The 27,421-nt window shown below is 39.2% G+C and overlaps 2 protein-coding genes across 2 annotated transcripts in view; one reads left to right on the top strand and one right to left on the bottom strand.

The window, feature by feature from the left end:
- LOC136863946 (cytosolic 10-formyltetrahydrofolate dehydrogenase) overlaps positions 1–22,434 on the bottom strand; it is a 234,936-nt gene extending 212,502 nt beyond the window's left edge. Inside the window, exon 1 of the mRNA XM_067140396.2 lies at positions 22,182–22,434. Coding sequence (XP_066996497.2) covers positions 22,182–22,235 — 54 coding nt within the window. The 5' untranslated portion in view covers positions 22,236–22,434. The remainder of the gene's footprint in view (positions 1–22,181) is intronic.
- Positions 22,435–22,576: 142 nt separating this feature from the next.
- Positions 22,577–27,421, top strand: part of pn (exopolyphosphatase prune) — an 81,230-nt gene continuing 76,385 nt past the window's right edge. Inside the window, exon 1 of the mRNA XM_067140397.2 lies at positions 22,577–22,971. Coding sequence (XP_066996498.2) covers positions 22,915–22,971 — 57 coding nt within the window. The 5' untranslated portion in view covers positions 22,577–22,914. The remainder of the gene's footprint in view (positions 22,972–27,421) is intronic.

Raw genomic sequence — 27,421 nt, 5'->3', positions numbered from 1 at the left:
ACGTCCACTTTTAATTTAGTTGTATTTTTGATTATTGTATTTAGGCTGAAGATGCCCTTAATTGAGGGCGAAACATGTCCCATGTAACTAAGAATTTAATTATGTAACAACTATACGTGATAATATAAGTATTGAATAGGTGGAATAAATTAAAACACCTTTATCATTGTTGAACCATTTCAATTGTTCCAATCATATCTAAGATCAATCAATCAATCACTACTGATCTGCATTTAGGGCAGTCGCCCAGGTGGCAGATTCCCTATCTGTTGTTTTCCTAGCCTTTTCTTAAATGATTGCAAACAAATTGGAAATTTATTGAACATCTCCCTTGGTAAGTTATTCCAATCCCTAATTCCCCTTCCTATAAATGAATATTTGCCCCAATTTGTCCTTTTGAATTCCAACTTTATCTTCATATTGTGATCTTTCCTACTTTTAAAGACACCACTCAAACTTATTTGTCTACTGATGTCCTCCCACGCCATCACTCCACTGACAGCTCGGAACATACCACTTACAAGTAACTAATCTCATTTTGTTCCGTATTGAAGATACAATAAGTAAATTCTTTCAAGATTAAAATTTTTGTGTCTACCCTTTCAATACAAATATATATTTTAGTGGTTAAATTCCACATGAATGAAACACACTAGTTAGGGACATGCTTCGCCCCAGCTATGGGCATCCTCACCCTATATTAATCCTAAGGTCAAGAATCAAAACTATAAACATTGGAACCCATAGTAAACCTAATACTAAATATAATTGTCTTGTATGTGCAATAAGTGCATCAAGCCTGCCAGAATTTATGAACAATGAATTACACTCCTTACAATGACCAGACCTCCAATTGCAGATTGGACCGATCACAGCCTGAATTGGGGCTTCTCAATAGTATACTAGAATTTATCACTGCGTGAGTTGGGGTTTCTTCAGCTGTTATAGTCGCCTGAGTCATAAGAATTTTTACAACATCGGAATCTTGGATAAAATCGTTAATATTCAATTTATAGTCCACATGTAGTTGGAAATGAAATCCATTCAAACGAAGACAACATTTGGGCCAAAAATAAATGAACTTTATATAATTGTAAATTTGAGAGGGCTTTCTTTTGTACGTTGCTTTAATTTCATTTCTTATCCAAATCTCGTTGACCTTATTCTGAATTCTATTCGTATTATGAACAATGAAATTTGAATTAACTTATTTTATAATGACTAGAATTCCAATTGTGGATTGGGTTGATCAAGCGTGAATAGGGGTTTCTCAAAATGTATTGACTAGAATTTATCACTGCGTGAGTTGGGGTTTCTTCAGCTGATATGGTCGCCTGAGTCGTAAGAAATTTTGCCAATACCGGAACCTTGGTTAATGTCGTTCATGTTAGGGTTTGAAACAGTTTGAATATTCCTTTAGAAAGAAGCATGGTTATGTGTTAAGGTTGAAGCATGTAAGTAGGCTACATATTGTTGATTTCAATCATTGTTTATCGGAATAAAAATATTCCGTCATTCTTGTGGATAAACTTCCCATTGGTGCATTTTCAATCTGGGAAGAATATGAGTTGTCTGTAACTGGATAAGAGAAAAACGGGGAATTAGAATGATGAATGTGGAACCCAATACGGTAATAAAGTAGAGTGAGTGTTTATCGTATGAACTTGTCTTGTCGACGTTAGCTGGGATCAATTGTTCTGGTTGTGTCTAAACGGCTAAGCTTGCTCCTAGTGTAGTATCGATGCTGAAGCGGAGAAGTGGAGCCTGGTGGGGAAGGGGGCGTGAGATTCAAATTGTGAGTCTGTATTGTTGCTTGAGAGGCGTTACTTGAATTGGATTGGGCGGGCCTGGCATTAGGTGTGGCTATTGGAGCGCATGCGTTCTGTGATTTAAACATACTGGGAACTTTATTCTGATTTACGGTCTGGATTAACCTCGGAGTTGTTTCATATAACGGATTTTTGTTATCGATGGCATCGTTAAGATTATTAATTTTTGTTATAAGATTGGTCCAAATAAATGTACAAGTTTTCCGTTTCGTTCAATAATTTCCCTTTGCTTAGGTTTTTAATGACCGTCAAATCATTTTCTATAGAGGTGAACTTATGGCCTGTTTCAGTCATATGCTGGCTCATGGCCGAATACTTATTATGCTTGGAAGCATTGTAATGTTCCAGATACCTCGTGTAAAAGCTCCTCCCGGTTTGTCCAAAATATGTGAACCCACATTGGGCACATTTTAACCAATAAACACCTGACCCTGAGTAAATGTTGTTGTTATTATTGACTCTACTGTGGTTGAGAAATATGTTCCGATTATTATTTATTGTCTTGAAGGCTATGTTAACGCTGTGTTTTTTTAAAATATTAGTGATCTTATGGATAGCCGGGCTATTATACGTAAGGGTGGTGTAGCTGTTTGTTTTTGATTTCTCTGGGACTAGGTTGGACTATAACTTAATTTTGATCTTATCAATTAACCGATTGATCACATTTACTTTAAAGCCATTGTGCCGAGCCAACTGTCTTATGTAATTTAGTTCTGTTTCCAAACTTTTTGGTGAAAGGGGAATTTTTAGTGCCCTATATATTAGGCTATGATAGGCAGCTAGTTTTTGGGCCTTAGGATGTAAGGACGAATCTTTAATAGTTATGGGTGAACTCACTCAGTGATAAATTCTAGTCAATACCATTGAGAAGCCCCAATTCAAGCTGCGACCAATCCAATCTGCAATTGGAGGTCCGGTCACTGTAAAAAATGTAATTCATCGTTCACAAATCCTGGCAAGGTCAATGCACTTATTGTACATACTGTACATATTGTAAACTGTGTAAATAGCATAGCATAAGACAATTGTGTTTAGTATCAAGTTTATTACAAGTTCCAATGTTTATAGTTTTAATTCTTGACCTCAGGATTAATATAGGCTGAAGATGCCCATAACTAGGGCGAAACACGTCCCAAACTAGTGTGCTTCATTCATGTAGAATTCAACCACTAAAATATATATTTGTATTGAAAAGGTGGACACAATAATTTTAATCTTGTAAGAATTTACATACCACTTAATCGAGCAGCTCATCTCCTTTCTCCCAAGTCTTCCCAGCCCAAATTTTGCAAAATTTTTGTAACGTTACTCTTTTATAATACCAATATAAATGGTCCGTTATTGGACATTATAAATTATCCAGCTAACTCATTCCTGGTTGCCAGCGTTTCGCCCCCGTGTGCTAGGCTGGGCTCATCAGTTGGTACCTAGCACACCTACCAAGACGCTGGATAGTGCATACCGTGGAGGCCACTGCGTAGGCTAATTGTAGCCACCGGCAGTGCCAATGCACTATGAGAGACGATAATAGAACATTGTATAAAGGAACAGCTATCTGTATATTTTGAAAAGTATAATTTATTAAATGCTGCACAGTTTGGGTTCAGAATAAATAAATACACCATTAAAGCCTTAAAAGCTGTTGTGACTGAAGTAATTCAAGGCTTTGAGTCTCACCACATTACAAGTGCTACACTGTTAGACCTCAGCAAAGCTTTTGATTCAGTACCGCACAATATATTAGTAAGTAAGCTTAGCTACTATAGCGTGAAAGATTTAGAGTTATTATTAATTACATCCTACCTCAATGACAGGTATCAAATTGTACTGGTAGAAAATCAATGATCTAGGGCTCTCAAGGTAAAAACAGGGGTGGTTCAGGGTAAAGTATTAGGGACTTTTCTCTTCCTTGTGTATATAAATGATATTGTTAGTAATTTACCCTGTACGTCAGTGCTCTATGCAGATGATATTACTATCATAACAAGCCATAGAGACTTAAAATATGTTGGTTGCAGGCAAATAAACTTATCCTAAATAATTACAAGACAGAAGTGATCTACTTCCATTTAATTAATTCAGGTCTAGGTAATAATGATCAAAATTCTGTCAAATTATTGGGATTGTATCTGGATTGTAAATTAACGTGGAACACACACACGCAAAAGTTATGTACAAAACTGGCTAGAGTGATATTTTTGCTTCGCAGACTCAAAGGATCAGTTAGTAATAGTCAGATGATGAGTGCATACTATGCCTTCTTTCACTCACACTTATCATATGGTACCATGTTATGGGGTAACTCAACAAGGGCTCAAGATGTGTTCAAGTGGCAAAAGAAGGCAATAAGATGTATTAAAGGTAAGGCCACAAGGGAGTCATGTAGACCTATGTTCCAAGACCTTGCAATTATGACTCTTCCCTCATTATACATTCATCACAGTATACTCAATACTAAAGAAAATCTCCTTGACCTAACAACTCGCAGAAATGTACACTCATATGGCACAAGATATAGGAACGATTTAAATTTACCACATGTTAGGCTGAGGAAAACACAAGAAAACTATAGGTATAATGGCATTAAATTATTCAACAAACTACCTGCTCATGTAAAGGATATGTATGCCCTTATGTAACTTCAAAAGAACCCTTAAAAATTGGTTGATGTCCAATAGCTTCTACTCAGTATCCGAATTTGAAGGAAAAATAACACCGTTTCAAGGTGGGTAATAACGGCCAACGCCATCCTAACACGTTGGTAAATTAGTAATTATTTATCACTCTTTTGGACGAATAGTGTTATGTTTATTTTAACTCTTGTGTATATAGTTGTATTTATTTACTGTGCTTAATGAGATACTTGTAATATTTTGTAACTATGCACCTATGACTCTGTCCATTGCAATTGCCAGTTGCCTAATGACAATAAAATTCTATTCTATTCTATTCTATTCTATTCTATTCTAATAGGGGGTGAACAGGAGTGACAAATGGGGTGAATTTTTAAAAAGACTATATCTGCAAATTAACCTACACACGTAACATATTACAGATTTGAAAACTGGCATTTGGAACTTCCTGTAAAAGTAAAGAAACACAAATATTTTTTTTTTGGAAAATCCACTTAAGGGGAACTGAAAAAGGGGGTGAATTTTTAAAATGAGCTAATCTACAGTATATATCAAAAACTTTAACATGTTGCAGATGTGAAAATTGGTATTTGGAATCTCCTTTAAAAATAAGGAAACACGTATTCTTTGGTTTTCAGAAAAAACCCTTAACGAGGGGGGAGGAGGTGAAAGAAATGAAAAATTAGTTGAATTATTTGTATGAGAATGTATATATACAGTAGGTAAGGGTTATTCTGCCCGAAGGCAGGTCCGAACCTCCGCAGAGGTGTTCCTGAGCCGGAGTTTACGTGCGGTAGGGTGACCAGTTCCTTTCCGCTCCTCCATTCCCTTACCCCCCACCAACAGTGCGCGGCAACCCATCCAACTCCTGACCACGCCCAATGTTGCTTAACTTCGGAGATCTCACGAGATCCGGTGTTTCAACACAGCTACGGCCGTTGGCTATATATACAGTATACACCATAAAATCTAAAGATGTTACAAACATGAAAACTGGTATTTGGTGGGGGAATCAACTTGGTGGGGGTAGGGGGATGAAAAAGGAGATGAATTCCTTTTACGAGAATACATATTTATCTCAAAAACTGGACATGTTAGTGTCGAGATAATTGGAATTGGAGCTCTTATAAAGAAACGGGTACTGTTTGTTTCTGGAAAATTCACATGAGTGGGGAGTGTGAAAGGAAGTAAAAAAACTGAATTCTTTTTCTGGAGAAACTTATATCTGAAAACTGGAGGTTACAGACGTGGAAATTGGTATTTGTAATCTCCTTTAAAAATAAAGAAAAACGCATTTTTTGGGTGGGGGTGGGGGGAACCAACTTAACGGGCGGGGTGGAGTGAAAAAGGAGTTGAATTCTTTTCACGAGGATACTTATATCTCAAAAACTAAAGATGTAACAGACGTGAAAATTAGTATTTGGATTCACCTTTAAAAATAAAGAAACGTGCATTTGTGTTGGTTTTTTTTCTTCGGAAAATCAACGTAAGGGGTGTGGGGTTGAAAATAAGTAAAGTATACATTTATCTCAAAAACTGAAGGTGCTGCAGGTGTACAGGCATGAAAACTGATATTTGGAATCTCCTTTAAAAATAATGAAACACATTCTTTTTTTGTTTTCAGAAAATCCTGTTAAGGGGCTGAAAAGAATTGGAAAAGCATGTGAATTTTTTAAATGAGTACCGGTATATCCACATTATATGTCAAAAACTTAACATGTTACAGACAAGAAACTTGGTATTTGGAAAGTCCTTTTAAAATACAGGAATCTGTACCTTTTTGTTTCCAGAGAAGGCACTTAACAGGTGGTGAAAAGAAGTGAAAATTAGTTGAATTATTTTTTATGAGGATACTTATATCTTAAAAACTGAAGATGTTACAGACATGAAAATTGGTATTTGGAATCTCCTTTAAAAATAAAGAAACATGTATTTTTGTTTTCGGAGAATACACTTAGATGGGGGTGAGGGTGGGGGAAGGACTGATCAAGGGCTTGAATTCTTTTTATGGGGATACTTATGTATATCTCAAAAACTGAAGATGTTACAGATGTGGGAATAGGTAATTGGAATCTTCTTTAAAAATAAAGAAACGCGTATTTATTTTTTCAACTTGAGAGAAGACTTTCTTACATGTACATTTCGATGTTGCATGGTCGTCTTAGCCCCAAAAGGTAATACCACAAACATGGTTTACAAAGAATTTCTGGGGTAAATGAAACTCAATTTTTGGGTGAGTTTTTATACTTTAGGAATTTTTAAATAATGTCTTAGTAAATGCTGAGGAACGATTACTTTGATCAAATTACAAAATCCACGCGAGCAAAGCCGCAGGTTATTGCTAGTTGATACATATGTAAGAAAATATAAAGGTCCAGTAATACTGTCTTGAGGAATTCCTCTCTTAATTATTAAAGGGTCAGATAATGATTCACCTACTATAATTCTCTGAGTTCTACTTTCTAGAAATATAGCCACCCATTCACTCACTCTTTTGTCCAGTCCAATTGCACTCATTTTTACCAGTAGTCTCCCATGATCTACCCTATCAAATGCCTTAGATAGGTCAATTGCGATATAGTCCTTTTGACCTCCTGAATCCAGGATATCTGCTATATCTTGCTTCAATCCTACAAGTTGAGCTTCAGTGGAATAACCTTTCCTAAACCCGAGCTGCCTTCTTTCGAACCAGTTATTAATTTCGCAAACATGTCTAATATAATCAGAAAGAATGGTTTCCCAAAGCTTACATGCAATGCATGTCAAAATTTGGTTTGCACAATACTATTTCAGTTTGAAACTATCCTATTACCCAGTACTTCCTAAATTACTTGAAATCTAGCAGTCCAGATTACACAACACTAAACACAGTGTGTCTTAAGCAGCTGTAATAAGATGGTAGGTGACTGCAGAAGTGCTCAAGAGTGTTAACTATTCCACAATTCAGCATGACTGTTCCAGGATTACTTGCCTAGTGAAGTGTGGCATTGTCCTACATGAAATAGTTCAGACAGAATGTATCTTTCAAAAATTCTTTTCAATGCCATCTTCCCATGTATGTGGAGTTGACAGAGCAACCAGACTCAATTTAGGGTTCGGTGGGGGGTTTAAAACCACAGGCTCTTCTTGCTGCTATGTACTTATCTTTTAAAAATCCTACCTAAAATCATCAAGATTACCAAGCCAGTAAACTACGGACGGGACCAAACAGGCTAGACCAGTAAACATGTTATTCTTTAACCTATTAATTTATCTACAGTCTTGAAGGAGTTCAGCATACCTGTGACCTGTAGCATCCGGGATTGATATAGAGTAGAATATGAATGTATTTACCATATATGTTTGCAAGTGCATCATCTACTTTACTGCATTACTGATTTTATACTGTACGTAGTGCAGAAGCAAGCGCTTAAATAAAAATCTTATATCAGGAATTAAGTCATATATAGTAATACAGGAACATAAATAGGAACACATAATAGGATAAACACAATGATAGGTGAGTATCGGAGAAGGAAGCAATAGAGAGAGGAGACATGAACAAACACAGAAACAAGAAACGGAGAAGGACAATCTTTGCATGTTCATACACTCACATTTTCACACAGATGTGCACTCTCCTCATCACTTCATCCTTTCCTTCGCTGCCACTGATGAACTGGTATATTCTCCAAAAATGAAGCTACACCTGAACCAATTCCCACACCATCCTTGCTTAAATACTTGTAGGGTGTAATGTTTAGATTTGTTGACCTCAACGGTTGTGATATTTTCTGCTGTATTCTATTCTCGTTTCAAGGTCTGACAAAATACTTTTCCTTTAAAGTCTTGAATAATTGCACAGTCACATCTGTTTTAATAACAATAAGAGTCATTGCCATTAGGACACACACTTAATAATCCTTCTTGACACTGATGTTACTAAGCCTTTGCACAACTGCATATATTTTTCAGATGCACTTCTGCTCCACTGTTCCTATCTATATGGGTGCAATGTACAACAGCAAATGTAGATTGCTCCTTAAAAGCCTCATGTTTACGTTCCCTATATATTTTTCCTGATTTTAACAGAACATGAATTAATTTTGTTCATTTTCTGAACTACATTATATACAGGATGCTTAAAGTTTACGGTCATATATCATCCCGATATTGCAGCCTGTTGACTTTCTCCAAGGAACTATTATTGAGTTAAATACAGTATTTATATCCTTTTCTTCTCGTTGCTTTCTCCTCACAAACATTAGAATTTTACTTTTGTTTATGAAAGTAATTTTATTATTCTTAACCCATGTTAATTTATTCATTTCCAGGTTTGTGTAACATTCTGTTTCTTTTATGTCTTCCCCATTGATACAAAACAAACCCATGCTTTCAGTACATCGTAGGCTCACTTTTACTGCCAACTGAAAACAACAAATACCGATCATCCCTGCATGCTGTTTTGTATGGATGATCCGTCCGTTGTTGATCAGCAACTGCTTGCTTCCCTGAACTTCCATACTCTGGAAACAACACTTTGACCCATTCCAACAGGTGTGGCGACATGCACTCGTCACTATCTTTCTTGCAGCAATGTCACAAATCAAATGCGGTCAGTAGCAAAAGTGGGTACATTTACCTCAGTCTTAAATGTATTGTCTATATACCACAGATCATACAAGTCTGTTAAACTGACCGATACAACAAATGCCTCCTATTGGATAATTAACAACCCTGATATGGATTTAATGTGTCTCAGACACTGGCCTACAATGCATACTGTAAACATGTTTGAGGTACCACGACATATACTGTGTGAAATTGTAATATGCAATTTTTTTTTTTAGTACTATGGATCTCATATTCTGTGATGTTGTCATGCCTGCATGCAACACTCAAACCAATGTGAGAGATCTGGGACTAATGAGATGAGCCACAGAGAGTTACAGATGCTGGGGAAGACCTTGAAGGTGATAGTTTGTTTTATTTTTGTTTTTCACGAACACAGACAGGTCCTATGGTGATGATGAGATAGGATGGGATAGTTAGGACTGAGCCTGCGAAGGAAGTGATTGTAGCTTTAATTAAGATACAGTACCAGCATTTGTGTTGTGGGAAAATGTGAAACCATGGAAAAATCTTCAAGGCTGCCACCAGTGGGGTTCGAACCCACTATTTCCTGAATATAAGCTTACAGCTACACAACCTATAGGCCTATCATCCTATCATGTAGTTGATTCACTTAGTGCAGACAGCTAGTGGCAAACAGAAAATATCTCAATATGAACAACGATTTAGAACAAAATGTTCTGCCACAAGTTAGGCAATAATGCATGAAAGACTGGAAATTTTTACAGCAATTTTATGAGTAAAACATAACATATAGCATTGCAATGTTTGAAATAAATACTAAGTTATATAGGGAGTATAATTCAAGACTTCACACTTCACCATGTGGCTTGTGTCAAGTTTGGCGTGATAAGAAGTCTTGATAGTTGACGCAGCAGGTCGCTGGACTTTTAAGATGTGTTTGGAGGTTATTATTGCGATGGTTAAGTACAGAATACAGATAACACGTTTGCTCGAGCATTATTTTCACAAGAAAAAGAAACCAGTTAAAAGGTGCCTTCAAAAATTCCGCAGACAGTTTCTCGTTTCAACAGTACCATCAAACGTTATGTGCATCAACTCATTCACAAGTAGCGTAGTACTGGTTCCGTAACTAATAAGAAAAAACAGTAAAGGAGAACAGCTCTCATACAGGAGAGGTTTGTAGGCAAGACTGCAAATCAGTCCATATAAGTCGCATCGGAGAGTAGCTCTGAAAACATTCTCCAAGACGTATTTCAACAAAAGCATTACATTTACGATCTTACTGGACTCATTCAGTGGTCAGTTCAGTTTAATTTATTAGTTTATTTGTTTACTTTATTTATTTATTTATTTTACATTTATTCATTTACTTATTTGTCCTGAGCATTTATATAGCTGGCAAGTTTAGTTTAATTTAATTTCTAGAGGCATATGCATGCCGCTTCTTTGAGACGATTGCGCCTGCTCACCACTGCGGACACTGCGCTCACTGTCACCGTTTCTCTGCACTCATATGCCTCGGTACACCGCTATGAAGTCTTAAATTATACTCCCTGTATAAAGCAATAGACAAGGTTTGTGAGGTGGGATGAAAGCAAACAATCAAGCTTGTAATTTTACATGATATTGTGATCATAGCAAAGGGACATCCAGTTTTGCATGGAATCTGAAACACAAGGATGTGACTTTTCATTTCAAGAATCCAACATGCACTGGCAGGAATTCAGATTGTGGCTACCTTGGTGAGAAGCTAGCAACAAAGTTACCAGGCTATTAACAACCCCATCCCCAAGGCCTGAGTTGGGACAAATGGTTCATCAAGATCATATCCAAACTGTGAGTGACATGTCTCTATACAGCATCAGTCATAGCTGTCCGACTCATTGGCTGAATGGTCAGCGTACTGGACTTCGGTTCAGAGGGTCCCGGATTCAATTCCCGGCTGGGTCGGGGATTTTAACCTTAATTGGTTAATTCCAATGGCACAGGGGCTGGGCGTATGTGTTGTCTTCATCATCATTTCATCCTCATCACGACACGCAGGTCGCCTACAGGTGTCAAATGGTAATTTTTGAGGATGGTTTCAGAGACAATGGAATCTGAACATTTTGTTTAAAACACTCATCTTATCCAATGATAGAACAATGGTATGTCTTTGGTATCCCAAATTGGAACACCAGCCTGTTACTAGGGCAGTTTTATTCCAGTTGTTGCATTTGAACACTTTCATATGTCACTGACCTCTGCTCGACTGATTTTCCTAACTGGAAACAGACGATGACTAACAGAGCATGCCTCTAGGGTCGGACCTTGTATGAGCAGTCTGTTTGCATAGACAGATAAAATTGTTGACCATGTCACATTGGTAACATCTATTTGCAAGATTTGCAAATACAGGCTGGTTTTATATTATTTTACTATTGTATTTACTCGTGTATATCTTGCCATTGTGCCCATGTGTTGGTATAATATGGAATGTGATACTGTTACACTGTATTATGATACCGTAATTTGCTTCCCAGCATGACTTCACTTATAGGTGAGGTATGGAGAAGTGTTGAAGTTTTACGCCAAGTTTTAACATGTAAGTGATTCAATATATGGAGAAATATGTTAATGATGCTGCAGACCGAGAATTCAATGTAAGGTAGTTTAATGTACGCTTACTGATGAAAACAGAAAATTCCTCTTGAAAACACCAAATCAGAAAGGCATTCCAGAGGCTGGAAATTGGAAAGTTTCCTGACGTTGAAAATGAACTGCTTCAGTACATGAAACATCTAGGTGATGATAGGGTATTTCACATTAAATTATACTATTTCAAGCATATGAAATAGCAAGAAAGCAGGGTATTTGGGATGCGTAACTGAAGGTAAGCTGTGGCTGGATAGCCTGATTCATGCAGAGGAAGCAAAAAAGGCAAGGGAGTGTATTCGATCAAAAATTGAATAACCTTTAATGCTTTTGTTAACATTCAATAATAAGTTAAGAAATATAACAATACACAACCAGTTATATGAAACTGCAAGTATTTATTGTTTTTAAAATATATTTTCATTCTAAACAAGTTGGAGTTACTACCGTGCTGCATATAACTAGCACCCGGATTTTTAATGGACAATGATATGTTGGAATTTTGTCCTGATAATAATAATAATAATAATAATAATAATAATAATAATAATAACAATAATAATATCGAGCAAATGGCTGTGCAGTTTGGGTCATGTAGCTAACAGCTTGCACTTGGAAGCTAGTGGGTTCAAACCCCACTGTCGACAGCCCTGAAGATGGTTTTCCATGATTTCCCATTTTCACACCAGGCTGTACCTTCATTAAGGCCATGGTGCTTCCTTCACATTCCTAACCATCCCTATCCCATCACTGCAATAAGATCTATCTGTGTCGGTACGACGTAAAGCAGATCATAAAGAAAAAAATGTTATTGGTCTAAAGGCCCAATACCAACTACTTTAGTGGTTTTTGCAGACGGCGAGGTGCCGGAACTGTACCCTACAGCAGATCCTTCAATTGCCAGTGACTCTATCAAGACAAAGATGGCATATTTGAGCACAGGCAAAAATCACCGGACTGAGTCAGAGATGAACCAGCCAATTTCAGCTCAGAAGGCCAGCACCTTGACCATCTGAGCCAATCAGCCAGGCTGTCCTGAAGAGCTTACTTAACATGTCCTTATACCAACTGTTATGAGTCTCTCACATTTATAAGCACCCTCACATACATTATATATTCATGCTGATCCCAATAAACTGCAGAAAAGGCCAGGAAGAGTCATCATTTTCTCAACCTTTTCCCCCATTTATTGAGGTTGGCACTTTCATATAGTTGGCCTATTTTTGGTGGGACGCCCTTCCTCACACCAACCTTATATTGAGGGATGTATTCATTATTATGTGTTTCTGTGGTGGTTAGTAGTGTGGTGCGTTGTATGAAGATGAAAAGATGGAGGATCATGACCTGCATTAAATTATCAATTCTGCAAACTTGAGCAAAGGAGGTGAATATCTAATGAGCTCCGTTACACAGTTGTCCTTTAAAAACTCTCAATGCTGCTTATTTGTAAAGTCTATCATCCTGCCTAGTTCTGATCAAGTATACAATTTCTGCACAGGACAAATGATTTAATAGTCTGTGCAACTAAAAATTATAAGGTTTCTTCCAATTTCGCAGATTTGGTTTCTCTAGATTCTGGGACCCTCCAACATAAAGCCAACATTAAATCAAGAAAAGTACATTTCCATCTGTTTGATACTATATATTTGCCTTAAGCAATTTAATTATTTGTAAAGCATGTTTCGATGATATGTACATAACACTGCTTAGGTGAAATTGCATAGGATTTTCTTCTTCTCAAAAAAAAACAAAAAAACAAATGTTAAAATAGTAACTTTGTTATGCTTAAAACAAACTAATTTAAAAATAAAAAAGTAATTAAAATACGTCAGGACGTTGAGCGGGGGGAGGGGCAATTTACTGCAATAAAGCCAACATTTTGAATCTCAGATCCTTCCATGGTGTCTAATTACCCATGACTCTGAAACATTGCCATGATCGTACTTCATCTTTTAATTAACATTACTTTTTTACTTATACTATTCATATTTCATTTCCTTCTAGGCCAAGGATTTAATAATTGAAGTCTGTCTGCAGATGAACAAGGGTACAGAATCTCCAGGAAGAGGAAATTAGACAGAAGTATATGAATATGACTAGCCATAAGTTCCATAGAATAGAAAATCAACAGGATCAGGATACAAAAAGAGAATGGGTGGCATGCATGAATATGACTAGCCATAAGTTCCATAGAATAGAAAATCAACAGGATCAGGATACAAAAAGAGAATGGGTGGCATGCAGCAATGCTGTAGTAGAAACAGCAAGGCAATGCCTAGGAACAATTATTGTATGTAAAGATGAGAAAAAGTGAATATCTTGTTGGAATTATGAATCCAGGGTAGCATGCAACCTTTAAAAGTTAGTTGTATCAAAAATGGCTCCAAATAAGAACTGATGAAGACAGGGAATTGTACATAGGTGAAAGAAACAAATCCTTGTAGAGTCCAAGAAGAAATCGTGGAAATATATTGGTAATAAGCTGGAAAGTCCTTGGTCAAGCAGCAGGGAAGGAAGAAGGAAATGATTTTGGGTACATGTTAAGTACCGTAATTAAAAAATGCTACAAATGGAATAGACTTGTTATGTTTCGTAGATCAAGAGAAGACAGATGACAAAGTACCAAGAGAAGAGATCTTTGCCATAATGGGTAATTATGGGATAAAGTAAATTCGTGTTCTTGTTCGAAGGTGGTGCAGCTCCTTTCATGCACACCTCTAAGGGAGGTGAGCTATACGTACCATTTTAACCACGTACCAGCCCTCCTGCCATTCTTAAATGAGTTCCTATTCATAGGCAACAGCCTTCCTTACTCAAGTTCATTCACCATCATTCATTTAATCTTCATTAGCTTCTTAACCGAGACTGGTGTCAGGAAGTGTTTCCGGCTGTAAAAGCAAGCCAAATTATTTCATCTCGGCTCATCCTCAACCTTGTATCAGGAAATGGGACTACAGGGTAGCCATACATTTACTGAAATTAAAGGAGGGATTCAGTGGGGCAGAAATGTAGTATACAGTATGGCCTATGCTTAGAGCCATGACATTTTTGCATTAATTTATCTGCAAAACAATTTTTTGCATTATTTTGCAAAATAGGTCTTGACCCATCGCTTGAATTTTGCTGCAATAATTTTCTAAAATTGTTCATAAAAAGTCTTATTCATGAGATTTGTAAATTATTTATGTGAAAGAGAGATATACAGGGACATTCTTTGATCTTTTCAGGGGATTGCCACTCGCATGGTCGCCCGCACTGTGAGCCTGTCTCCCAACAAGCACTTTACCGTGATGCACTTCTCAGTGCCACAAGTGTTGTAACCAAGGTTGATTGTTTTCCATGCCTGTTGGCATTGCGGAGTCCACTGAAACTTAACACCTTTTTTACGTAGAGCGTTTAATGGAGCTGCCACTGTAGCGAAGCGTGGAATGAACTTATTATAATAGTTCGCTTTGCCTATGAAGGACTGAAGCTGCTTGAGGTTCTGAGGTGCTGGCATGTTTACTATCGCTGAGACATTCTGTGTACTAGGACGAATTCCATTCTTATCAAGTATATGTCCTAGGTAGTGGACTTGAGGTTGAAAGAAGGTACATTTAGCGAGATTCGCTCGTAGGCCATTGTCTTTCAATTTCTGGAGAAGGAGGCGTAGATTGGTGAGATGTTCCTGATGATCTTTTCCAGTAACAATAATATCATCCAGGTAGTTAGCACAACCGGGAATGGAGGCGGTGAGTTGAGCCAAATAGCGCTGAAAAATAGCCGCTGAGGATGAAACACCAAATGGGAGCCGCTGGAGCTGGAGCAGTCCGAGAGGAGTGTTGAGAGTGAGAAATTTCTTAGATTCTTCGTCTAAAAGTAGCTGGAGATATGCTTCTTTAAGATCAACTCGAGAGAAGAATTGTCCACCAGAGAGACGACGGAATAAGTCTTCTGGACGTGGAATAGGAAAGATATCTGTGTCGAGTTGTGCGTTGACTGTAGATCGAAAATCGCCACAAAGTCGAACATTACCATCAGGTTTCTTGATTACCACGAGTGGAGTAGCCCATTGACTAGAAGTAACTGGTACAACAATTCCAGTTTGTATCCATCTTTCTAATTCTTTCGTGACCTGGTCTTGAAGTGCTAGGGGTACTGGACGTGCCTTGAGGAAGCGAGGCTTAGCTCCGGATTTCAGCTGTATGTGAGCTGTATAGTCTTTGGCTGTTCCGAGCTGAGAGTCGAAGACTTCAGGAAACTGCGCTAGGAGAGCGGTAACGTCAGAAGTAGGATGCAATGTAGATACGACGTTAATGTTGTCATGTATCTGGAAACCAAATAAGTTAAATAGATCCATGCCCATAATGTTTGATGCAGTGTAGTTGTTAACTACGAGAAGAGGAATGGCCTTCTGAATTCCTTTATAACTAGCCTGAAGCTTAATTTGACCTTTCATGTCAATTTTCTTCTTGTTAAATGTCACGAGCTGGATGTCAGCTGGAGAGCATGAAGGTGAACCTAAGTTGTGGTAGGTAGTCAGGTTAATAATAGAGACAGGTGATCCAGTGTCTAATTGAAAATCGACAGATCGATCAGAGAATGATAGAGGAATGATGATTTTGTGAGAATCCTTTGTGGGAAGAATAAGATTGATCTGATCAACTTCCATGTCTTGGCGGGGCTGTATATGCTTCCGGCGCGCGGCAGTAGTCTTAGCAGGGCGGAGCGAACTTTGACAGACAGTCTGAATGTGTCCAAGTTTATTACATCGTTGACAAGTAGCTTTGAAAAAACGACAGTCACGACGTTCATGATGCTTGAAACAACCTCGGCAGGAAGGCAGGAGTTTCGAGGTGCTTTTAGAATTGGGCTTCCGTGTAGCATTACGAGAGGGAACCTGGCGAGAATGCTTGGTGGAGAGCGCCTTATCCGTACGGTTCACTGTAGCAGAGGACTTGCGGGCCTGAGGCGAGACTTGTGCAACTTCGTGTGGAGAAGCTATGGCTGCGGCAGTCTTGGTAGTAAGCTCATAAACTGTAGCAATACGCTGGACGTCTTCTAAAGAAGGGTTACTCTGCTTGACAGCGTCAAAACGTATTTTGTCTTCAGGAGTATGTAAAATTATCATGTCCCGAATGAGAGAATCAGTGTAGGATGAACCACAACCGTCCTTGGAGCAGATGAACTGGCAGGGTTTAGCTAGACCACGCAATTCAGTTATCCATTCAGTATGTGTCTGATGGGGTTGCTTTCTGCTCTGAAAAAATTTATAGCGAGCAGCCACTATGTGAGGAGCTTTGGCATAGTGTTCCGTGAGACGGGCCAAGAGCTGCGTGAAGGGTACCTCAGATAAGTGTTCTTCTGGACTTAATTTACGTAGTAAGTCACACGTAGCATTGCCAACCGAACTAAGAAATAGTGCGCGGCGGCGTTGATCATCTGTGACAGAATGGCAGATGAAATGCTGTTGCAAGCGGGCTAAATAAACTGACCATTCTTCCTTAGGCGGATCAAAAGCAGAGAACGGAGGAATAGCTGATGGCTGTGTAGAGACAGAAATAGCTCGAATAGCCTGAATTAATGCTGCCTGTTGTTGTTGCATAAACTGTTGTTGTTGCTGCTGTAAGGCTTGGAAGACCGTAGCGAGTTGTTCCGCAGTAGCCATTGCGAGATGCGTGCAAGAAAGAGTAAAGTAAGCTGTGTGTCAGAACTGGTTGGAGTGTCGTTGTTGTTTAACACGTCGCCGTAGAGTTGACAACTGGGCCCGTTGAATTGTAGTGGTGGTTTCGTGTGTACCTCGTCGCTATAGAGTTGGCAACTGGGACCGAAGAATTGTAGTTTGTTGCTTTTTTTACCTCGTCGCCATAGAGTTGGCGACTGGGGCCGATGAATTGTAGTGTCGCTTTTTTACCTCGTCGCCATAGAGTTGATGTAACCAAGGTAGAAGTTTACAGAACACAACTTTTATTGCTTCACTTTATGATATTTACACAAATAACCGAGATTTATTTTGAAGCAAAAAGGAATATTGAATCTTGAGAAAAGTCTGTCTTTATACAATATGTACAGGTTTGCAGTCTTTATATACACTTCTATCTTGAAAAGATAGTCTTTGTGAATTGACACGTTGATAGTCGAGAACTATCTGGCACACTAACATAAATGTTCATGAGAGTCCTTGTTTGTTGAAGTGCCTGAATTCCTAAAAAGCAAGTTCAATTGATTGAAGAAATTCCACCTAGCGAAACTAAGGGAGCTTGCATAATTTAGGGAATGAAAATGGCTTGTAAAAGAATTACGGAACTTAGGCAGCGGAAACAGGTAAGGGAGCGGTGACCAGAGGTGAAACCTCGTACTGCCAGAAATTCAGTCCACCTGGTCGAAGCACATTTTCAAGAGGAGTAGCCTCCGTGCTCGACGTAGGGTGTATTCTGGAGCTGGACACCGGGGCGAGTGGGCGATTGAGCAGGAAGGGAGCTCCTATTTATAGTACACTCGATGGTCAGGCACGCGCACTGAGGGCTGCGCGTCGAAGCTAGCAGAATGATACACAGGCGCGCGTGCAGCTGGCTGACGGAGCGAGAAGTGAGCGCCGGACATACAACAACAAGTTCCACTCCTTCACAGTCTGCCGAGAGCTTTATCAGCGAAAGGTTCAGTTTACAAGTTCAGTTTAGTCGAGTATGTTGTTCCAATGCCATTTTCATTACGTTAGCATTTGTATATACATAATACCGGACGAGCGCTGGCCGCATTATGGCAAAGAGCTTGGCAGGAGAGAGGTTCGCAGCGCAGGCGACTGGGCAAGCGACAATCCCCTGAATAGATAAAAAAAGAGTCCCTGTATAAAGAAAAACAATATTGATTAATCATTCATTATTCCTTATGTAATATTGAAGAGGTCCGACTCGTTGGCTGAATGGTCAGCGTACTGGCCTTTGGTTCAGAGGGTCCTGGGTTCGATTCCCGGCCAGGTCGGGGATTTTAACATTCATTGGTTAATTCCAATGGCCCGGGGGCTGGGTGTTTGTGCTGTCCCCAATATCCCAACTTACACACCACACATAACACCATCCTCCACCACAATAACACGCAGTTACCTACACATGGCAGATTCCACCCACCCTTATTGGAGGGTCTGCCTTACAAGGGCTGCACTCGACAAGAAATAGCCACATGAAATTATTATTACTATCTTGAAGAGGACTACAATATAGCCCTAATCAAGATTAGGCTACATAACAAATTGCCCTTCCAACCTACATGGCCATATCTTTCAACCAATATGGATTAAGGGATTTCCTACAATACTGAAATGAACAGGTACTTCTGTTGAATTCAGAAATCCTTATTCTGTCTCCTGTTTCCCTTTACACACATAATACAGAAATACAATTTCAAGCTCGTTATCTTCCATGAATTACGCTGCATTTTCACCCTTATTGTAAATTAAGTAAATTTTGTTTAAACTGGCCTTATAGCTTTAATTTGCTGTAATTTTCAAGAACAAAATCACTAATTTCTTAACCAGAATCATATGATTCATTACGATATCTGAAAATCGCTTCAAAACATTTTTGTTGCGTTTATCGTTAAATCGAAATAATCATGCCAGTACCTATGCTGATGACTTGGTGTTAATGGCAGGCTGAAAGCTTGCAGTCTAATATTCTTCAGCTTGAAAAAACATGCAGCGGGAATATGAAAATTAGCATTTCCAAGACTAAAGTGATGTCAGTAGGGAAGAAACCTATGAGGATTGAATGCCAGGTAGGGAATATAAAATTGAAACAGATGGATCATTACAAGTATTTAGGATCCCAGGATGGTAGTATCCTATGCAGGAGTGTACTCAGAATGAGGAGATAAAAGCTAAGTTAAGAATAAACTCGACGGACAAAGCTGTATGTATAAACTGGCTTTTGTGGTGGGTCATGTGAGGCGAGTGGAGGAAGACAGATTACCTAGGAGAATAATAGATATTCCCATGGAGGGTAAAAGAAGTAGAGGGAGTCCAACGTAACAATTGTTAGATTTGATTTTTAATGACAAGAGCTGTGGAACTGAACAAAGCCATGGAGCTAGCTGCAAATAGAGTATTGTGGAGGCATTTAGTTAATCACAGATGCTTGAAGGTATATATATTTTTTTTTGCTATTTGTTTTACGTCGCACCAACACAGATAGGTCTTATGGCGACGATGGGATAGGAAAGGAAGGAAGGAAGGAGGGACGGAAGGAAGGAAGTGGCCGTGGCCTTAATTATGGTACAGCCCCAGCATTTGCCTGGTGTGAAAATGGGAAACCATGGAAAACCATCTTCAGGGCTGCCGACAGTGGGGCTCGAACCCACTATCTCCCGATTACTGGATACTGGCCGCACTTAAGCGACTGCAGCTATCGAGCTCAGTAGGTATATAATAAAGTTGTATGATATTATGATACTGGCAATCACATTAAACAACACAAACCTCTTTTTCCTATCAAAGTTTAAAAAAAAAATTAATTTGCTTTACTTCACACTGACACAGATAGGTCTTATGGCATTATGGCTACGATGGGATAGGAAAGGCCTAGGAGAGGGAAGGAAGCGGCCGTGGCCTGAATGAAAGTACAGCCCCAGCATTTGCTTGTGTGAAAATGGGAAATAACGGAAAACCATCTTCAGGGCTGCTGACAGTGGGGTTCGAACCCACTAACTCCCGGACACAAGCTTACAGCTCCTATCAAAGTAAGGGAGCATCTAATATTAAGACTAAGGCAGAGTATATCAAATTTAAGATTGTCTTTCTTGCTGGGATGAACCACTCAATTTAGCCTACTTCATTACATCCTCAGTAAAGTTATGAATCAAACGTACAGTCTATTTGATTAAGGTATTTACCTACTGACGTGTCACGCTCCATGGCTAAATGGTTAGCATTCTGGCCTTTGGTCACAGGGGTCCCGGGTTCGATTCCTGGCAGGGTCGGGAATTTTAACCACAATTGGTTAATTTCCCCTGGCACGGGGACTGGGTGTATGTGCCGTCTTCATCATTATTTCATCCTCATCACAACGTGTAGGTCGCCTACAGTCGTCAAATCAAAAGACCTGCACCAGGCCTCTCCGGAGGCCGCACGTCATTATTATTACCTACTGAGGTGGCAAACATTAAGATTAATAACTGGACCTGTGGTCTAGGCGTAACATCCCTGTCTCTCAACCGGAGGCCTCGGACAGGTCAGGGATTTTTAGCTAGACCTCAGGGTTGGTTTGAGGTCTACTCAGCCTATGTGATTACAATTGAGGAGCTATCTTACAGCAAGATGGTGACTCTGGTTAAGAAAACCAAGAAAAACAGAAGAGAGTATTTGTTGCACTGACCATGTGTCACCTCGTAATCTGCAGGCCTTCGGGCTGAGCAGTGGTCGTTTGGTAGGCCAGGGTCCTTTAGGGCTGTAGTGCCATCAGGGGGGGGGGGGGTATAAGAAGGTTTCATTTTACTAGAAAAGCTAAAACCATTAAATACTTCTGCCAGCAAAAATTTCTGAACATGTCGTTACTTGAAGGTAACTTAAAAGCCAAAGATTTTCATTCAAATCAACATCTAGACCGATCCCCATCCATGTTGCAGATATACGGATATCAAGTCATAAAACAAAATCAGGTACCGGTACCGGCATTACATCGTATTTGCTGATGGCATGGCAGATTGAGAGATAACTTATACTGTCATTAGCTTCTAACAAAACTCTCAGACAATGCACGTCCTTATGTTTAAACTATTGGTCCCATAGCTTAGAATCACAAGCTTCAAAATCACATAAAATTGTAAGCTTACTTATAATTGATGAGTGAGGAGCTGGCTGGCTCTTTTCGTTATAAGATCCAAAGAGATCTTGTTCCATACCTGCTATTGTTATTATTATTATTTTTTTTTTTTTTTTTTGTTTTACCATTTGCTTTACGTCGCATCGACACAGATAGGTCTTATGGCGACGATGGGATAGGAAAGGCCTAGGAATTGGAAGGAAGAGGCCGTGGCCTTAATGAAGGTACAGTCCCAGCATTTGCCTCGTGTGAAAATAGGAAACCACGGGAAACCATCTTCAGGGCTGCCGACAGCGGGGCTCGAACCCACTATCTCCCGATTACTGGATACTGGCCGCACTTAAGCGACTGCAGCTGTCGATCTCGGTCTATAATTAATTAAAAATAATCAATTCATTTATCTCCAACTCAGTTAAAGTCCCAAACGATGTTACTTTCATGGGAAGTGGGCATATTGAAACAGAACAGAAACATGTTTTAAGGTAAGCCAACCCAGGGATGACTACCAGTCCTTCAGGTTCAAGGATTCAGTGACAATTTCTATAGAAGTAAACATACGCCCATCTATCTAGCCTATGTACCATAATATACATGCAAACAAAAATTACCTGGTATAGTTCCTTCTACTTTCATTTATCTATTCTGAAATATCATTAAAACTGACTGACAAATTAAAAGTCAATACAAGCAGGCATCAATAAATCTTGTTACTTTACCTTGCCTGTTGAGAATTTTCTCTTGACCACAAAATTAACAAAAAATCCAGTCATATTCCAACAGTTTCGGGACAATTTCTTTATTCTAAATCACAACTAAAACACAATGTTTAAATTGTACTTTTTAAAAGGCTTTGTTGCTATGGAGATGAACAACAGGTGACTGTCGCTGATTAAGTTCACGAGTGCCACATCGTGCCACATACCACCACATACGATAGCTCCACGCTGCCATTTATAGCATTCGTAACCTTGAATGCATGATTTTTATTTTTATTTTGTAGGTTTATTATCATCATAATCGGCGATAAGAGCGCAGACGGCAAACTCTATATCACTCAGTATTACTGCCTGAGTACACATATACTGTATTGTATTCACGTATTCTGCGCGTGGTGGGTAGGAGTGGAGAAATGTTACAGAACAGAATGATGTCTTCGTTTCTGTGACAGATTTCCTTCTTTTCATTTTCTGCGAGAAATTGCAGTCGACATTATCGGCTTGTAGCACTTGTAATTAGCGGCACACTCTTTTGATTAGGGGTAACTGTACAGTATTGTAATCGCAATTACACTTACTTAACCTCTTCCGTTAGATGAAAATGGGGTTGGTTCAAATTTTCTTTGACGTTTAGCTTTTGTCAGGGATAACAGTTATTACAGTACATTAACAGCTAAGAAATGTCTACGGTGTATAATTTCCTAATGTAACATTTAGGTTTAGAGGTTCTTCAATGGAGAAAGCTTGTTCATTAGTGAAATCCTTCCTGGAATTTTGCAGTAATGCCAAGGTACTTGAATTAATTGTATTCTTATCCTTTCGTTTTAAGGTGTACAGTAAGTGTTACGAAGTTTTTCATTATTTATGCGGTTACTTTTGGTTGGGAGGGAGGTGCTAGGTCAATTGACCGAATTTGAATCAATACTTCGTTTTACATAATCTTCATTAGGCAAGCAATTATTTTCCGATGGAAGTTTGTAACACCTAACCGAGCACAACACACGCCACGACAAATGGACAGTAGTGGTTGTACTGTTTGGAATCAGACGTGGATATTTTATTCTCTACTCTGAAACTGATGGAATATGAGCTCTGAATACACCTAGCCTAAATCTTGATTGCTATTTATATTCACCCATTTTATTTTATCGCCTATTGGCTGACGTAATTTAGGTCGAGATAGGTTAGGTCAGTTTTTAGTAAATGATCTATGCCAATGGTACAGTATCAAGTACTGTAGCGTATGGAGCAGTGTATACGATGATTACTTTCCAAGATGGGAAATCCATGGTTAACTAGTTCCAACTTTATTTTGTTATTCTAGTACAAAAATCTCGATGGTACTAGACATAGAAATGATCATAGTGGTCACGATATCAACAATTGAGTAAAACTACAAGCATGCAGGCTTGCCTTTGTGAAAATTTGTTTCTCAAACTTCGTTAAGTTTTCATTAAAAAGACTGCATTTTCCTTGAATTCTAGTTATTGAAACCCTTTCAGTGCAGGAGAAATATATTACAATTGTTCATATCAGAACATTGGAAACTTGCCATGCACAAGAATCAATCACCACTAATCTGCCAGACAGCAGATTGCCCATCAGTTGTTTACCTAGTCTTAAGTGATTTTAAAGAAGTAGTAAAGTTATTGATCATCTCGCTTAGTAAATTGTTCCAATCCTTAATTCATCTTTCTATAAACGAATATTTGTCCCAATTTGTCCTTGTGATTTCCAACTTTATCTTCCTTCTTCCAAAAACCCTATTCAAGCTTACTTGTCAATGGTCGCTGCTGTCATCCCACGCTATCTCTGTGCCGACAGCTCAGAACGTACCACTTAGTTGAGCAGTTCGTCTCCTTACTCCCAAGTCTTCCCAGCCCAAAGTTAGCAACATTTTTGTCCACCGAGCGAGTTGTCCATGCGGTTAAGAGCATTCAGCTGTGAGCTTGCAAATCAAGGAATAATGGGTTCGAACCCCACTGTCAGCAGTCCTGAAGATGGTTTTCCTTGGTTTCTCATTTTCACAATTTAATTAAGGCCATGGCCACTTCCTTCCCGCTCCTAGCCCATTCCCGTCCCATCGTTGCCAAAAGACCTATCTTTGTCAGTGCGACTTAAAGCCAAATGTAAAAAAACAATGAAACCTCTTTTGTCCACCGAGCAAGTTAGCCATGCGCTTAGGGTCACGTAGCTGTGAGCTTGCATTCAGGAGGTAGTGGGTTTGACTCCTACCTTTGGCAGCCCTTGAAAATAATTTTCCATGGTTTTCCATTTTCACAACAAGCAAATGTTGGGACTGTACCTTAATTAAGGCTACAGCTGCTACCTTCCCAATCCTAGGCCTTTTCCACCCTTACGTTGCCAATAACCTCCGATGTCTTAGTGTGACGTCAAGCAGGTAGCAAAAGAAAGAAAAAAAACTCTTGTCTAAAATCACCTGCAACAAGTTGTACTTCTTTCCTTTGGATTTTTTCTAGCTCTCAAAATGAGTAATCTTGGTGAGGTTCCCGTATACTGGAACCTAATTCTAATGGGGGTCATATATGCTCTTTCCTATGCATCCAAACTGCAATGCCTGAATACCCTCATAACCATATAAAGAAATTTGTAACCTTTATTTACAACCTGGTTAAAATGATTACCCCAATGAAGATTTTTCTTATAATACCTAGTAGGGATGGGACAAATGATTACGTTCTGGTATCGTGTTCCTGTATCTCTGTTGTATTATTGTATTATTAGGTTGGAGTATTAGGATATAAAAGCAACTTAATACAAGTTACAGGTCAGCTTTTGAGAGGAACGTTTGCTATACGTGCAGCCCATAACCACATTTTACTAAACATGTAAATAGCAGTATTACATTGCTGTCCAACTTTAAGTTAAGCAATGGCTAGATTGCAACCTAGAGAAAGTGTGCGAGCTGGAAATTAATAATGTGACATTTTAAAAATTATTTTTGCCAGTGGCTTTACATTGCACCGACACAGATAGGTCTTATGGCGATGATGGGATAGGAAAGGCCTAGGAGTTGGAAGGAAGCGGCCGTGGCCTTAATTAAGGTACAGCCCCAGCATTTGCCTGCTGAAAATGGGAAACCACGGAAAACCATCTTCAGGGCTGCCGACAGTGGGATTCAAACCCACTATCTCCTGGATACAAGCTCACAGCCACGCGCCCCTATACGCACGGCCAAAAAAATTATTCTAGAAATGTTATAAAGCAATGAAGACATTTAGTACTATTAAATTAATTTGCGATTGTTCCAACTTTTCCTGATTCAAAATTTAGTTTTGCTTTTCATACAACAATTAAGCGATTTGAATATTTTGGATAGGCCGCTGACTCCATTGTCAGGCATGTGGGGAAAGTATGAGGAGGAAAGGGCACCATGGTAGAGTGTTATCCAGGAATTAGTTTAAGGTAGATGTTGAGAAAAATAGAAGAGAAGGAGGAGGGTAAGAAGGTGGTAATTTCCCATGTTGGTACCAATAACGCAAGGCAAGCAGGAATAGGTACTAACATAGTTCGGGATGTTTGGGATCTGGTTACGGCAACACGGAAGAAGTTTAAGGAACCAGAGATTATCAATGGGAAGGATACTGAATGCAGGGTGACGGAGGATTTAAATGAGACTATCGAATGGGTATGTGGGAAATCAGGAGTGAGATTTGTAGATCCTAATGGATGGGTAGGAGATAAGGATCTACACTCGGATGGTTGTCACTCAAACCGCAATGGTACATATAAGTTAGGGAGTTTGTTTAGAAGAGTTACAGGAAGGTACATTCAGGAAAACTGGTTGGACCAGGGAACGGTGATGATGGTAGAGGAAGAATTAAGTCGAGTAAGGATGACATAAAATTGTTAGTGTTAAACTGTAGAGTATTGTAAAGAAAGGGATAGTATTAAGTAATTTGATAGGTACATGTTTGTGGATTACTGTAGTCACGTCCTAGTTCGTGAACCATGGGCAACGGCTGAGTGGCCTATTAAGTGGTCCTGAGAGTCGGGATACCAGTTGCTATGGAACGGGAGTGGGCATCTCGGACTTATTCTGAGTCGTGGCCCTCCTTGTGCTCAGGCGGCTAGGACTATACAATTCACCGGAGGTCCATAACCCGTTATAGGAGAGATCCTCACTTGGACTATGTGCAAGTAGGGTAGCATCCTGCTTCATGAATTTACCGAGCTCAGAACACTTTAAGCAAGCCTCGGACCTATGAGAGTATCGGAGTCCCACTCCAATTTGACAGGCGAGGGACTCCTTGGAAACAACTTGGCGAACAAAATGGAATTCGATGGGGAGCTATCAATATTAATGGGGCTTATGGAAGAAAGAAAGTAGAACTGGCTGAGTCAGCAAAGAGGATGCATTTGGATGTGCTAGGAGTAAGTGATATTCGGGTAAGGGGAGATAACGAGGAAGAGATAGGAGATTATAAAGTGTACTTGACGGGTGTTAGAAAGGGAAGGGCAGAGTCTGGGGTAGGGCTCTTTATCAGGAATACCATTGCACGCAATATAGTTTCTGTTAGGCACATAAATGAGCGAATGATGTGGGTAGATTTGTCAGTTGCAGGAATTAGGACTAGAATTGTGTCCGTGTATTCACCATGTAAGGGTGCAGATGAGGATGAAGTTGACAAGTTTTATGAAGCATTGAGTGACATCGTGGTCAGGGTCAACAGCAAGGATAGAATAGTGCTAATGGGCGATTTCAGTGCGAGAGTTGGGAATAGAACTGAAGGATACGAAAGGGTGATTGGTAAATGTGGGGAAGATATGGAACCTAATGGGAATGGCAAGCGTTTGCTGGACTTCTGTGCTAGTATGGATTTAGCTGTTACGAATACTACATTCTTCAAGCATAAGGCTATTCACCGCTACACATGGGAGGCTAGGGGTACCAGATCCATAATAGATTATATCTTAACAGACTTCGAATTCAGGAAATCTGTTAGGAATGTACGAGTTTTCCGCGGATTTTTCGATGATACAGACCACTATCTGATCTGTAGTGAACTAAGTACCTCTAGGCCTAGGATAGAGAAAGTGAAATCTGTCTGTAAACGAATAAGGGTAGAAAATCTCCAGGACGAGGAAATTAGACAGAAATACATGGATATGATTAGTGAGAAGTTTCGAACAGTAGACAGTAAGCAGTTTCAGGATATAGAAAGTGAATGGGGGGCATACAGGGATGCTATAGTAGAAACAGCAAGGGAATGTCTAGG

Source organism: Anabrus simplex, chromosome 2, assembly GCF_040414725.1.
Source record: "Anabrus simplex isolate iqAnaSimp1 chromosome 2, ASM4041472v1, whole genome shotgun sequence".
Lineage (NCBI taxonomy): Eukaryota > Metazoa > Arthropoda > Insecta > Orthoptera > Tettigoniidae > Anabrus > Anabrus simplex.
The sequence above is the reverse complement of the archived record's forward strand: the minus strand, read 5'-3'. Positions and strand labels throughout refer to the sequence as shown.